General features: G+C 43.4%; 3 protein-coding genes across 3 annotated transcripts; all 3 read right to left on the reverse strand.

Moving 5' to 3' along the window:
- Positions 1-501: 501 nt before the first annotated feature.
- LOC109805972 (serine/threonine protein phosphatase 2A 57 kDa regulatory subunit B' kappa isoform) lies at positions 502-4101 on the reverse strand. Its single transcript, XM_020368284.3, has 2 exons — positions 2334-4101; positions 502-1087 (listed from the first exon to the last, which is right to left on the reverse strand). Exons 1-2 carry the CDS (start codon positions 3477-3479, stop codon positions 755-757), a joined length of 1479 nt encoding a protein of 492 aa, XP_020223873.2. The 5' UTR covers positions 3480-4101; the 3' UTR covers positions 502-754.
- Positions 4102-12644: 8543 nt separating this feature from the next.
- Positions 12645-13631, reverse strand: LOC145952039 (uncharacterized). The gene is made up of 2 exons (XM_083064258.1): positions 13017-13631; positions 12645-12956 (listed from the first exon to the last, which is right to left on the reverse strand). The coding sequence occupies exons 1-2, from the start codon at positions 13629-13631 to the stop codon at positions 12645-12647; spliced, it is 927 nt and encodes a 308-aa protein (XP_082920384.1).
- Positions 13632-13898: 267 nt separating this feature from the next.
- LOC145952040 (uncharacterized) lies at positions 13899-15590 on the reverse strand. The gene has a single exon (XM_083064259.1). The coding sequence runs from the start codon at positions 15588-15590 to the stop codon at positions 13899-13901; it is 1692 nt and encodes a 563-aa protein (XP_082920385.1).
- Positions 15591-15990: the final 400 nt, after the last annotated feature.

A 15990-nucleotide genomic window follows, 5' to 3' on the forward strand; every position in this document is an offset into this window, starting at 1 on the left:
GGGCATTTTACAATATTAATAAGGATATAACCATAATGACTATATTTTCCCCTAATTGAATCATTCATTTATTATCAAAAATTCGAACATGTGATTTTCAAAGACATTTTTTCAAAATAACTTTTTATGGATATATTAATTCTTATACATTATATTTTTCCTCAATTTTTATAATAATACATGTTAATATTATCATATTTGGTTTTTAAACAATAGCAATATTTTGCTTAATTAAATACTTGTGACGTTTTGTGCATCTAACTAGCCAGTAACTGTTAAACTTGTAAATACTTGTGATTGCAATTAAAAAAATATATATAAAATCCAACGACTAAATTCAAATCAATTTCTGTTATCATAATTATTACTTAATCTCAGGTGGGTTTGTTAGCGTTAATACTGCACTGTCTAGCAATTTCAAGGTAATGATGCTGGATAGCATGAATCCTTGATTTAGCAAGACTTGCGCCTGCTGACTGTAATGAAAGTACAAATAGGACATACACAAAAGATTTTGGAAATTAACTTGTACAGAAAATGGTTACAATTACTGCATGTTCCTCATCATGTATACTACCACATAGTAGCAATCAAAACCCTCTCACTCAATCTGGCTACCAGAAGCATTATAAAAACATTGGATTCAGAAACAAAATGTCACTCCTAATAACCAGTCATTCAACATTTCTTGAGATTTTCCACCATAACACGAGGCAAGTGAAAAAAGGATTGATAATCCAACATGCAATGCAAATCAGGACACTAAAACTGCAGTATTCCCAATTACAGGCCTGAGACTGGCTGCATGTTCAAGTTGTTTCCACGCCTCCTTTCGCTTCTCTGCTGCTGAGATCAAGATTGCTTCTTCTTCCTTAAAGTGATTATGACAAGAAATGAAGAGCTTTTCATCCATCTCCAAGAACATCTTTCTAATATTGTGAGTTAGGTTGATAACTGCCGGGTTCCAATGGCTTTGAACATTCCTATCTAAAGCTGGAAATATGATAGGCAGGATCACTTGACGGTTATGTGCAATCAAGTTGACAATGTGGTCATTGTTCCATAAGAAAAGGGCCCTTTCAGCTACCTGCAACAATCCATGTTGAACAGAAAAAGAAAATGTTTTTTCAGCTATTAACAAACACATCCATGGAAACAAATGATTCTCAAAAGTATGGTTACAAGTGTATTAAGGTAACAAAAACAGCTTCCTTTCCACGGGTTCAAGGAATATGGAATTTGTAGAAACAGAAAGAATATTTATCCTCATTCCCATAAAACTTTAAGATCCAACTGGAGTTTGCAAATGAACTCAGGATGACAAGAGTGACAAGATGCTTTCATATCCTATCATAGACTTAATTAACACAATCTAATTAAGCATCTTGCACATATAAATCTCCCAACAGAAGATGCAATAGATATTATCTTGAAACCAAAGTAAAAGATTATCAAGCAAAGAACCATTTACTGTATGTCCCCAATTGATGTTTGTTCCATCATCAGTACAAATTCTCTTTTAAACAATCAATAAAAAATACACGACCTTATGTATAAGAAAAAAGTCCAAGTTCAAACTTCCAATAAGATCAGATAAGTTATCAATTTTTTTGGTGTACAATGGCAGCAATAGGATTTGACGTTTTGAACATAAGACTTGATCCAAATTATTCAAACTTCTTACCACTAGGTCGACCTTAGTAGGTTTATATATGTAATTAGTTTATTACCATTATAATTCAATTTCAAGTCAGTAACTGAGCTACCATCTTAATTCACAGCAGGAAACAAGACTGTTTCCCAAAAATCTGAATCCTGTGAAAACCTTTGGGTAGATATCAAATACTGAAACTAAATACAGCTGTGATATAACAAGAGATGGTAATATTTAACTAAATTATCCTCTATAGTACCATTAATATTTAACTAAATGTCATTATAATTTACACAAAAACAGCACTTCACAAAGAGCTAGGCCACAAATGCCCAAAACTAACTCAAATATAGAAAAAGATAAGAGACAACTAAGTAAAACACACACACACACATACACATCCAACCACATTGCATGACTAATTTCCTCAAGCATATGTCTACATTTCATACTCAAAATATATTACAAAACATAAATAAGGAAGATTTCCAAATCTGTAAGACGATGGTAACGTACACTAACAGATGCAAAACCTGTTAGAACATGTAAGTGAAAGAAAACAAACAGAACCATGTAAACTATGAGCATGGATCTAATCCTTTAAGTGGAGAAATAACCTAAAACTAAAAGTATGCAGATGATGAAGATTTAACAAAGGAATTCAGTATAACAACTTTACCTGAAAGTGTAGGCTGTTAATGCAGCACCCAATCCGCAAAAACAATGGGACCATAATCCTCTGGAACTCTACCATGTTAATTACTTCCAAAATTTCTTCCAGTTCACCCAGAAACATTACCTCTTTCTGGCTATTAGTTGCTGGCCAATATTTCAACAAGCCCCTTATCACAATGCTCGCTAACTTTGGCTCCTTCTCTATAAACTGCATAACACAGTAGGACAATTGCTGAAAGTAGACCCCAATAGATTTTGGCTTGTGCAAGGGGATCAAAACCCTCCACAAGAAGATTTTGTGTTCCTCTTTCAAGGGCAAAGCGAACCCGGTAATCACGCTCCCAAAAATCTCCAACAACTCACCAATACCATTGTGCTTCTCGGTCTCGAACACAAACCGATAAAATATATTGTTAATAGATTTCCGAATATAGGGTCTATGCACCATGAACTTCCCATAAATCCTATGTAGAATCGTCTTCAAGCAATCTCTCTCCCTAGGATCCTCCGAATCAAACAATTCAAGCAATCTGGCAATAAACGAATGATCAATATACTTTTTTGCCACCCTGGCATCGAGGCGCGGAGAAGAGATAAACTTAAGCAGCAATTCAAACACAAGTTGCAAATGTGGCCAAGCAGGATCAAACATAGGTTCATCATCATCATTCTCACCACCACCACTTGCCCTATAATTAGGAGGGAAAACTCTAAACAAATTAATAGCACACATTCTACACATGGCAAGAATAGCAGGCTCACTAAACGTCATTGACCCACAAGCCACAAAATCAACAAGCTCAACCAAAGTCTTCCTTTTAACATCTTTATCTGCAATGCTCTTACCAGGGTCAGTGAAATCAAATGTGACACAACAAAGGCTCAATTTGCTCACAAACAGGTTCATCTTCTCACCATTAGGAACATCCTTAAACAGCACCAAGGGTTCAATTCCGGACACCATGCTCGCCGGAAACACCGCCGACGACGAAGCCCGCTTCGCTCCGGATGTTCCGCCGCTGTGCGGCCTGTGGCATCTTCCGGCGGCGCGCGGCGAATCAGCGGAACGGGCCGAGTCACACCGAGTCGACTCGTCCGAGTCGGGTTTCAACGACTTCCGAGGAAGCTTGCTGAGGATTTGCTTGAGCATTGCGACCCAGATGCTGAAATCAACGAATTACGAACCTTTCAGGTGAAAACTGAACCCATGAAGGAAGAATCGGAACCAATCGAACCCGGGAGCGTTGATTTCCGCAAAAGCTTCGAAAAGGAGGAAGCCGAAACCCTAGATCTCGGTCACCAGAAATTCCGAATGTGGGATGTAGCGTGAAATTGAGATCCACATTTGAAATGGGTTCGAGGAAATTTTCGATTTTGCGGCGCACATTGATGGAAAAATCAAATCTTGAAGGTTGTGGCTTGAGGATGACGAAGAACGTGAACAAAATTAGGAAGGGTGAAGCAGAGAAAGGGAAAGGGAGCATAAAAAGAATATGTTTATCACAAAAGGAGTAAAGAATAATGAGAATTTTAGATTTGAATCAAAGATTCTCACATTCTCAACACAATTGTTCCAAATTATCTTGGGAATGTGAGAGGAAGAGAAAAGAAACTTGAGGTTGAATGTGAGAGCTTAGGGCAAGTATAATTATGAATGTGGTGGTGATAGAGATAATGGAGCTATGCAAAGATTTTGGGCAATGGAAAGAACCCTCTTAGCTGTTTCTTTCTTCTTCTAGTTATTGATTCTCCATGAAAATGAAAGGAAAACGGAGGAAATGGAGAGAAAAACATAGTTTTAAAAACCAGATCCGAACCGGTTAAGGTACTGGGTCAGTCGGTCAAAGGTTGAACTGGTGAGTCATTAGTTAAACCGCATGACTCGATTTTTATTTATTTTTATTAAAAAAATATTTATATTAAATATATTTTATACTTATAAATTTTAATAAATTCATATCTTATTTTAAATTTCAATTTTTCTATCTTATTTAGAATTATTTTTATTTTTATTTTGTAAAAGTACAATGAGTTTGTATTTTTCTTTTTAGTTTCAACAAAAATAAGAATAAAGTTGCTTCTTAGGGTGTATTTGTTTTATTAGTTTTAAAAATATTTTTTGTAGAATAATTTATGTACCTGTTTGAGGGCACACTCGTAATCTTTTAGGGGGCCGAACAGAAGTTTTAGGTAGATTCTTCAGAGGGGGGAGGTACCTGCAAAAGGCACTCCGACGCTCAAGTCAGGACAAGCACGATTTTCTAGGGTAATAAATGAACAGTGACGTACCTCGATATAAGTGACCTATTTATACTACCACTGGTGGGCCTTGTCAGTAGTGGGCCTCTTCTAAAGCTTACCAAATTAGGTAATACGACGTTAATCGGCTGATTAAGTCTTAATCATGCGCTTATCCTTGTTAACTGTGATCAATACTGTAATCCTTGTTTTATCCTTCTGCACATCGCCGAGCCGACAGGAAAAGGCTTGGGATGTTGGACGTCTTCGGCTGTTGGCCGGGCCGACAAGTACTTGCTCAGTTATCCTACTAGGTCGGCGTTTGGCCGAGCCAATACATTGCATATGGAGACGCATCACGCTGATCTTATCGGTCTTCAGCCGAGCCAAGATTGCTAGCAGACTCTTCTCGGCCTTCGGCTGTATGCCGAGCCGATGTTAACGTCAAGGTTTGTGTAGGCATGGTTCAGTCCGCGTGGGTGCCTAACGGAACGGCACGTGTTGGTCCACGTGACCGATAGGGTCCTCCCGGTACACAAGCCCCCCAACCTTCAGGAGTGAAACGACGCAAAGGGTAAATTTGATGTTTCGGTTGTGGGGATTAGTGAAATGTGGGGAGTTGTGTCCTTTGAGGGAAGGCCAAGGGTTACAACTGGTGGGACGCGAAGGGTTGTATCCGTTGGGCATTAATGACGCATGCGAGGGGTTATAACTGCTAGTGGAATGCACAGGGTTGCAACCGTTGCGGGAATGCCAAGGGTTATAACCATTGGGTATTAATGATGCATGCGAAAGGTTATGCATTGTGGACCATTGGATCTAACTGATCCAATGGTGTACAGAGGGGTGTGGCGTTTGATATAGTTACAAGGAACGCCTATAAATAGGCGTGTGGTGGGGACCTAAAAGGTATGCGTTTATTACTTGCTCCGAGCCGAAGTCAGTGCAACTGTAGCATTCAAGCGTTTGTTCATCGAGATCAACCAAGCTTCACTTCTAGGTACGTTAACATGGCAGATATGGATGTTGTTCACATTGGCTTCTCTAGGGACACAGGAGGCTCCACTGGCTCCGGGTCGAACGCTGTGCCGGACCGAGACGATGTGTCGGCTTCGGCCTCCAATGGGGAGGATAATGCGGAGTCTGTAACATCCCAAATTTTTCTACTAATACTACAAATTATTATTATTTATTTTTGTATTTATGAAGATTATTTCCTTATAATTATTTTGATTAATTAAATGAGTTTGATTGAATTTTTAAAGGTTTTTAATAATAATCATTTATGAAAATTATTTTGTATAATATTATTAATTATGATATTTTTGTTATAATTATTATTTGAAGAAAATCATGTTTTAAATTGTATTGATATTTTATTTATATATATATATATATACGTTATTTATTTATTTATTTAATAATCAGTAATTTGGATTTTCATAGTTCTGGAACGGGCCGTTCCAAATCAAGCATTTGTGGGTAAAATTTTAACCCAGAACGGGCCGTTCCACTTTAGGAACGGGCCGTTCCGGATGTGATTTTAAAAGAACAAAGTTTGACTCAGAACAGGCCGTTCCACATTGAAACGGGCCGTTCCGGAAACCCCAGAACGGGCCGTTCTGGTTTTGGAACGGGCCGTTCTGGGAGAGGCTTTTGTACCTATTCCGTGTGCCCAGAACGGGCCGTTCCAGATTCGGAACGGGCCGTTCTGGCCGCGACCTGATGCCTATAAATAAAGCGTTTTGCACTCTCTAAAACTCATTTTTTCGTTTTCTAATCTTCTTCCTCCTTTCTCTCTGAAGACGAAGGGGAACCTAGAGGGGGCGACCAACAAGATTCGGCTCCCCTTATCGAGGTAAGGGGGAGTGAGAAACCTCGCTCTGGGTGTGGGATTGTATGCTGGGTAGTGGGATTAGCCCCCAATCCTGTGTTTGTTGTATGTCATATTTGTCTTGTATGTTTCAATTACTTAATTAATATGCGTGTATGAATAAAAACTTTGTTTAGACTATGATTGTGGAATTTGGTACTTCTATGGGTTCCTACGGGAAACCCTAAGGGAGTGCATTGATGCTTGTATGAGTAAATTAATTGTGATAATAATTATATACGTGAATTGTCTTATTTTAAATGTTTATTCATAAATTGGAACGCTCTATGGGTTCTTGAGAGAACCCTATGAGCAGCAGGCAAAATAGGAATGTTTTCGTTTTGCTATCTGATTGCTCTATTGTATTTCTTGTTGAATATAATGTATAAATATGTGTTTAATTTATTAAATAAACAAGTTTTGATATGAATTAGAGTGCTCTGTGGGTTCCTGTGGGAACCCTATGAGAAACAGACATATTTCTAATAGTTTCTATTTTAGCTTCTGGTTGTTCTGTTGTATTCATTGTTGTATGAGATGTATGAATATATGTTTACTTTTGCAAATACATGAGTTCTGATATGAATAAAAGTGCTCTGTGAAAATTGTGAATATGATGTGATAATGCGAATGTGATGATGAAATATAATGAGGAGATGTGATGATGAGATATGTTGAGACATGATAATGTGATATGGGAATGAGACATGAAAATGTGATATGTGTTAATGCATAGAGTCTTGTTTGACATGCATCATTTGCATAAATATTTTAAGGGTACGATATGGAATACACCGCCAGAGAAGGCCCCCTAGTGTAAAAGCTTTGGGGATTAGTCCTTGGGGATAGCTCGGTTTGGAAGTCTCAGTCTCGCCCATTGTGTGCATGGGATGTATCTTGCGCGGCTTAGCTATCCCAACGAGACTCTGGTAGTATATCCTTCTAGTGAGAGTGCGCAAAGGGTGTGACCCGGCATGTACTCCTAGACTACTCTTCGTGTATTGCTAGCGGCAATATGCCATGTGATGTTTTACTGGCGCCACATGCATGATAATGTGAAGTCCGTGTCCATGCATGTGCATCCTTATTATTAAATGATGATAAATTACTATTTGTATGACTTAGATGATTGAATAAACTATTGTTGTTGATTGATCTAAGAGGTAACTCTGTATTGTTTGTGTTTGGCTATCCGGTGTGCGTTCCTACACCGTGAGCCAGAGTGAGATGTTTCTCACTCCCTTCTTTTGTGTTGTTTCTCTTGTTTGATATACAGGTGATCATCAGCGTGAGGTTGAGGATGTTGGTGATGAAGCTTAGGCTTCTATGTTGGGTTTTGCTCTGATAGGACATGTGACATCGGGACATAGATAGGATTAGTTTAAAATGTTCTTATTAAATTATTTTGGAAAATTCAGTTTTATTTCTTTGTAATTTTACTGGCATGTTATTTGGATTAAGTTTATGAATGTGAACTCTTTACCCTTACGTGGCTGGAAATTTGATTTTTATTGATGAAAATTTTTATTTGTTTATAATTATTGTATATGTATGTTGGGGTAGAGGGTGTCACATTAAGTGGTCACAAAGTCTGTTTCAGGGTCTGAGCGGGCAGAAAGCGGGAGTGAATCTTCGTCGGTGATAGTTTCTGATGATCGTCCGAGTAGGGGTGGCCCGGCTCCTAGGCGTTTTCCCCCGATAGTGACCCCTGGATACTCATGGGTGCTCGGGGAGGTTGGCAGCGTATACTCTCGGTATACCGATAAGAACTCTATCGCTCTGTTCATCTCGTGATAGACCATGGGCCAAGGGCCTAGTGACCAGAGCTATGGCTAGAAGAATACAGGAAGAGTTGGATCTTGTGAAGACTAGTGGACTTGTCAAGCCCAAGGTAATCTTCACTTGGAATGCTCTATCATGAAGAGAAGGCATAGTTCTACTTGTTTATATTGTACAGTTTATACATAGTCTTTTGTATAGGTTATTTTTGGCCTTTGTATTTGTGAGGCAATTTACTTACTTTTCCTAGTGATTGTATATTGATTTTGAGGTAGGTTACTTGGAGAGTTTAACTCCATTTAACCTCCCTAGTTGATACATTCTTTTTATATTTTTTCAGTAGGGAAAAGGGGGTGACATTTAGCAATGCTTGAGGGTGTAACAAGTAATTGGGCCAGAACTGGGCCTAGGCAAAATTTTGCATATTGGACTCATTTTGCTCCTAATTTTTCATAGATTTGATTTAGCTAGGTCTCATCATCATATGATGAACCTAACTAAACCAAATCAAACATTTTTGAATTAATTCAAGGAGCAAACATGAACCAAGGCCGCCTAGCTCTCCTCCTTGTTCTTTGGCCGAAATTAGCTTGTTGCTCTTCAAGGTTTGAAGCTTGCTTTGCAAGCTTCTAAACCTTGGAAGGTTAAGACAACCTTACCATGGTTCTTAAGTGAACCATGGTCAAGGTTGGCTTCTCCTACAAGCTACCTAAACCGTGGGAGTTAAAGCTTACCCTACCATGGTTCCTAGTGAACCATGGTTAAGGATAGCTTCTCCTACAAGCTACTTTTCCCTATATATTTCTAATTACTTCATTTGTAATCACTTTTGAGCAAATTGAGAAATAATATTCAGATTTCTCTCATCAAGAGTCCATTCTAAAACCGTGGAGAATTCTCTCTAAGGTTTCACCAAGGTTCTTCAACCTTAACCATTGGTTCCTCAAGCTTCTACACTAAGCAAGGAGTAACCGAACCACCTTGAGGCTTCTCCTCCATTGAAGACCTCTTCATGGAGCTTCAAGTTTCTTCCAAAGGTCTACCTCAAGAGTTCACGGTCCTAAGCATGGAGCAAAGTGAAGGAACATCAATCTCCTCACCTAGTTCCATCATCTCGGCTGTAAAGCTCTTGACTTTTCCCGAGGAAGAGGAACCTTCCCCCGTTTTCTTCCAACCGTGCCGAGGGGACGGAGGGCCGAACCTGGACTTCGTGTATTTGGATCAAGAAACGTGCAAATACCAGTATTTTTACGTGTATGACTACATGTTTCGGCATTTGAAGGTGACACTTCCCTTCGACGATACTTTGCGGGTATATTGCGGCTCTTGAATGTGGCGCCGAGCCAACTTCATCCGAACACGTGGGCGGTGATGCAAGGTTTCCGACACCTTTGCTTGGAACTTAACATCAAGCCGACCCCTCATTTATTTCTATACTATTATTCGTCTCGGCCAACGAAAAAGGCTAAATGGTTGTCCTTGGTTCGGCACGGCGATTGCTTGTTACAACCGTTCACAACTTCCTACAAGAATTTTAAAGTAGGATTTATCAAGGTGATGATTCGGCCATCGACAGGGAATAAGTATTTCTTCGATGCTGAAGGGAGATCACTGTTTCTCCTGTATTGGACTAGGAAGCCGAGAAAGTACAACATGGTGTCTAAGTCTCGAATGTCCCCGGAGGAAAGGGCCAGTCTAAATTTTTTGGAGAAATTGCTTCGACCCTTACCATGCCGACCGTTGGTACGGTTGTTTGAGTCGGCTAATGTGACAGAAGAGTTAATCGGTATAGTAGCTTTCTTACTTGTTTAAATTCTTGCGTTATCATTGATTTTGACTAATGTTGTGCAGGTATCATGGCGAGTTATGGAGGCGACGATTTGGACATCCGCACTTTGATCGGAAGCCGTATGGCGTCTGCTCCGGCTACGAGGGTGCCGACTGAAGGGCGCGCGGTCGGTAATCAGACTGCTCCTCAAGGTGGTGGAACGGGGCCGAACCCGAAAGTGAGAAATGGAAGCAAGGGTCCAACTAGGCCCTAAGGCGAAAAAAGAAGGCTCGAGGACAACCGGGCCGAAGATGTCAGCCGTCAGTTTAAACAACAGCGCTCGGGAAACCCGACCGTTCTGCAAGGTTTGGCTGGATCGAGTTTCTTGGCCAATAACGTCAACGCTCAGGATTTCCTGAGCCAGGATTTGACCTCCAAATCAGGTCAAGAGGTCTTGAGTCGGATGAGTTCGGCTCAGAAATGGAGCTTCTTCTGCGACTTCCAAGTTCGGGCAGTGGCCTTGGCGCAAAGCATCGTGATGGAGCCGAATGGCGAGGTTGATGGACTGCATCGGCAACTGGCAGAGCAGGAGAAGTCTCTGCGAGAGACGTTGGCCGCACTGACCGATGCCCAAACGGCTAATGGGAAATACCAGGCCGAGCTGGATCGTCGTGGGCGGGCTGCCGACGACCTGGCTTTGAAGGTCCAACGTCTCGAGCTATCTCTAAAGACCGAGACGGGGAAGGTTGCTGTGCTGAGCAAGGAGTTGGATGCCGAGAAGGTTGCCTTCGGGGCCTATAGAGAGAAGGCACGCAACAAGGTCCTCTCTCAGCATCAGGCTGGATTTGCCCGGGCGGCTCGGCAGACATCCTTCTTTGGGGACTTTCCTCCTGACTTTCACCTTAATATGACCAAGGATTTCTTCCAAGGTAAACTGGTGGACTTGACCTCGATCCCTCCTGACCAACAGGCCGACGAGTAAGCTCCAGCACTGCCAACTGCGCCGAATGAGGAGGAGACGGCGTACGAGGAAGGTGCGCCTGAAGATAGTCCGGTTCATGGTGAACCGGAGGTAGCTTCTTAGGCTTGCATTAAGTTCTTTTGTTATGACGGGCCAATAGTGCCTTTTTAATGTACTTTTTTGGGCCGGTAGTGCCCCGTTAATGAATTTGAATTTTACTTGCTGTCGCATATTGATGTAAAAATGATACATTGCATTTTGAGGGAAGACTAATGTAAGCCGCATCCTTGGCCGAGAGAGATCTCGGGAGGGAAGACATCTCGGGAGGGAAGACTTGTAAAACTTAATGTAAGCCGCATCCTTGGCCGAGAGAGATCTCGGGAGGGAAGACTTGTAAAATTAAAAGCCAGAAAATTGACAATCTTGGGTACTTGGAATGTATTCTTATTAATGAATTAATGCCTTGTTAAAAACCTTGCCGACCAAAAACCCCTTTTCACATTCTTATAAGGGGAAAAAAGATCGGTCAAGAAAAAGAGTGCATCATGATACATGTACATTGTGTAAGCAAGATAAAATGGAATCTAGCTGTAGTATGTCTTCAGATGGGTCGCATTCCATGTCCTCGGGATAACCTTGGCGGACAACTCCTCAAGCTTATAAGCTCCATTGTGGAGAACATGCCATACCCGTAACGGGCCATCCCAGTTGGCCGAGAGTTTTCCTTCAAAAGAGTTGCGCCTTGCCGACCTAGTTGCTCTCCAGACGAGATCACCTTCATGAAATGTCCTCGGCTTTAAGTTGGAATTAAAGCGTCGGCTCATGCGTTGTTTGCATGCTTTGGCCACGACTTGTGTCTTCTCTCGCGCTTCGTCTAAGACATCGAGCTCGGCTCGGAGTGAATTGTATTAGACTCTTCATGGAAGTGCTATCGCTGGAATGACGGTTCCCCCACCTCAACCAGAATCATCGTGTCGGCGCTGTATGTTAGGCGAAAAGGCGTCTCCTTGGTGGTTGATTATGGTGTGCACCGATACGCCCAAAGGACTTCCGGTAATTCCTCGGCCCATGCTCTTTTTGCCAAACCTAGCCGCTTCTTCAATTCTGTCAATACGACCTTGTTGGCCGCCTCGGCCTGCCCATTGGACTGAGGATGCTCAACCGATATGAACCGGTGCCGAATGCCAAGGTTTTTGAGGAAGGAGTTAAAATTTTTGTCTGTGAACTAGAGGCCGTTATCTGAGATAATGGCGTACGGGATGCCGAAACGAGTAACGATGTTCTTCCATACAAACTTCTGGATGTTGGCGGCGGAGATGCAGGCGAGCGGTTTGGCCTCTATCCACTTCGTGAAGTAATCCACCACAACGAGGAGAAACTTGACCTGCCCCTTTGCCACAGGGAAGGGTCCAAGTACGTCGATGCCCCACAAGGTGAATGGCCATGGGGAGCTGATACTGTGTAACTCGACGGTCGAGGCGTGGATGAGATTCTCGTGTTTTTGACATTGGACACATTTTTTGACGAACTCAGCGCAATCTTCCTTCAGAGTCGGCCAATAATAACTGGCTCGCAAGACTTTGGCCGCCATGGTTCGCCCGCCCGAGTGAGAGCCGCAAATACCTTCATGAATTTCTCGCAGGACATAATCGGCTTGGTGATTGTCAATGCATTTGAGCAGCGGGGTGGAGAATCCTCACCGGTAGAGTTCGTCAGCCACCACAAAATACCGAGCCGCTTGCGTTCGTAATTTCTTTGCTTCCATTGGGTCGGCCGGAAGTTCACCATTAACGATATACTTCCGAATGGGGGTTATCCATGAGGGTGTGTCTTCATTTATCGCCATGCATTTGACTGTCACACTCGGGGTGGGAATCTCAAGATGAATAGTGGACCGCAACTGCCCTGGTTTTCGGCTGTTAGCGAGCCGAGCTAGTTGGTTAGCCCGTTCGTTGTTGTTGCGCAGGATATGCCGTATCCGAACTTCATTAAAGTTATCCTTTAGTCGCTAGAACAGGTGATAGTACCACAATAAGTGTGAATCTTTGACCTGGAAATTATCGTTGACCTGTTCGGCCACAATTTTGGAGTCGGTCCAGCATAAGATTTTCTTGACCCCCATCTCATTTGCTAACCTCATACTAGCTATCAAGGCCTCGTATTCTTCTTGGTTATTTGATGCACGAAAGCCGAACCGAAGGGATTGTTCGACTGTGATACCCGAGGGGCTAGCAAGGATTACTCCGGCGCCGCTACCTTGGGCATTGGAAGACCCGTCGACGTGCATGGTCCACGGTTCGTCTTCAAAACATCCTGGAGGGGTGAGCTCGTTGACAAAGTCAGCCAGGTGCTGCGACTTGATAGGACCTCTTGGCTCGAAAGCCACATCAAATTCTGAGAGTTCTACCGACCATGCCATCATTTGGCCAGCAATCTCTGGCTTCTGGAGGACCTTTGCAATTGGGCAATCGGTTCGGATAACTACCCTATGACTCTGGAAATACTGCCTCAACCGGAGGGCGGTGTAGATGAGGCTCAAAGCCACTTTTTCCAACAGCTGGTAGCGCCTCTCGGCATCTTGCAATGTCCGGCTGATAAAGTATACAGGTTGTTGGTTACCTTGGTTTTCTTGCACCAGAACGACACTCACAGAATAGCTTGATACGGCCAGGTAAACAATCATGTCGAGGTTGCCAACCGGTTTAGAGAGTATAAGAGGCGCGCTAAGACGTTCCTTGAACTGCTGGAATGATTCTTCACACTCTCGGGTCCAGCTGAACTGCTCTGTTTTCTTTAGTAAGAGTAGGATCGACTAAGCTATTTCGGCCAGGCGAGGGAGGAATCGGGAGAGCGAGGTGAGCCGACCCGCTAGCTTTTGAACTTCTTTCAGAGTACTGGGGCTTTTCATATCCAATATGGCTTGGCACTTGTCGGGGTTTGCCTCAATGCCTCAGTTAGACAACATGAACCCCAAAAACTTCCCGCCTGAAACCCCAAACACGCACTTTTCGGGGTTCAGCCTCATCTGATGTTGCCGAAGCGCTTGGAATACCTCGGCCAAGTCATGCACATGGGCGGAGACGTCGCGCGACTTTACGACCATATCGTCGACATATACTTCCATGCTTCGGCCGATTTGGTCATGAAAAATCTTATTCATCAAGCGCTGATACGTGGCTCCAACGTTCTTCAACCCGAACGACATCACCCGGTAACAGTAGTTGGTCGTCTCGGTAATGAACGCCGTCTTTTCTTCATCTTGGGGGTGCATATGGATCTGGTTGTACCCCGAGTATGCATCGAGGAAGGACAGGAATTTATGCCCGGATGCTCCATCAACGAGTCGGTCAATATTCGACAATGGGTAAGCGTCTTTCGGGCAGGCTTTGTTCAAGTTAGTGTAATCTGTACACATACACCACTTCCCGTTCGGCTTCCGGACCATGACAACATTGGCCAGCCATGTTGTATAGTGTACTTCTCGGATGAACCGAGCATCTAGCAACTTGGATACTTCCACTTCGATCACTGCCTTCCTCTCTTCCCCGGCCTTTCGACGCCGTTGGGCGATCGGCTTTGCCTCTTTACTGATTGAGAGCTTGTGGCAAAGGAAATCTGGGTCGATGCCAGGAATGTCGGATGGATGCCATGCAAAAAAATCTCTGTTGTCAAGAACCACATGTTCGATAGCTGACTTTTCTTGTTCAGAGAGGACGGTTACTAGGTAAGTAAGCTGAGAGTTCGAGACTCCTACCCGGAGAGGCTGCTTGTCTTCGATGGGTTCAACTCTCTCGTCCTGATCGATCCGGGGGTCAAGGTCAATGGCCGACTGTTGGGACACCGAATGGATGCATCTCGGCTCCTCGATGATTTCTCTATTCATTTTTGGTAACCGCAAGCTGGCGAAGTAGCACTCGCGTGCAGTTTTCTGGTCGGCATGGATGGTGATCACTCGTCCCGAATCGGACGGGAACTTCATGGCTAGATGAGGAGTGGATACGACTGCTCCAAGCCGATTCAAGGATGGCCGACCGAGCAGAATGTTATAAGATGTGTTGGCGTGAACTACCACATACTTAACCGAAATGTCTCGGTATTCCGCTCCTTCAAACCTAAACCGGGCTGACAACTTGATATATCCTTTTTTCTTGACCCGTTCGCTCGAGAACCCAACCAAAGGTTCATCATAAGGAACTAGCTCAGATTCCGGAATGCCCAATTGCTTGAACGTGTTCCAATAGAGGATGTCGGCTGAACTCCCCTGGTCAACCAAAGTCTTACGCACAATATAGTTGTGAATTTCGACGCTAATTACCATCGGATCATCTTGGTCCGGGTCGATGCCTTTGAAATCCGCCTCGGTGAAGGTTATGCTAGGCAAACGGCGGCAAACTTTCTCCACTGCATGCACGTGCCGAACGGCTCGCAAGTGCCTCCGTTGCGCCGACGAGGAGAAGCCGCCACCCGCGAATCCACCAGCTATGGTGTTGATGACTCGCCGGGGTTGTGTTGAAGTTTCTTCTTCTCTTCGATCTCTTGATCGACTGCGCTCTCGGTATGAGCGTGTTTCTGTCCTCCTTTGTTCATGCTGATCATGCCGGCGAGACCGATCGGCGTAGCGGGATGAGCTCTGTCGGTCCATAAAACCTTGTAGCTGCCCCTGCTTGATTAAATCTTCAATTTTATCCTTCAGGGCCGAGCATTCCTCTATTGAATGTCCTCGGTTGCGGTGGTACCTGCAAGATTTGGTCGTATCGGCCCTTGGAGGGGTCGAAGCTCTTTTCGGGATGGCTAGCACCTTCGAAGCAAGTGCTTGCTCTAGTATGGCCGATCGGCTGGTATTGAGCGGTGTATACTGTGAATACCTCGGCCCGCGGGGGACCAGTTCTTTCTAACGGCTTCAAAAATTGCTCTCGGCCGGCTTTTCAGGCTTGGCCGCCACCTCTGCCCTGGCTTGGTTACGGAACTCAGCTAATTCCTCCATTTGCATGTATTTGTCGGCCCGCCGCCGCAGGTCATCCATGTCGATGGGTGGCTTCTTG

Source organism: Cajanus cajan, chromosome 9 (genome assembly GCF_000230855.2).
Source record: "Cajanus cajan strain Asha chromosome 9, NIPB_CcT2T_4, whole genome shotgun sequence".
NCBI lineage: Eukaryota > Viridiplantae > Streptophyta > Magnoliopsida > Fabales > Fabaceae > Cajanus > Cajanus cajan.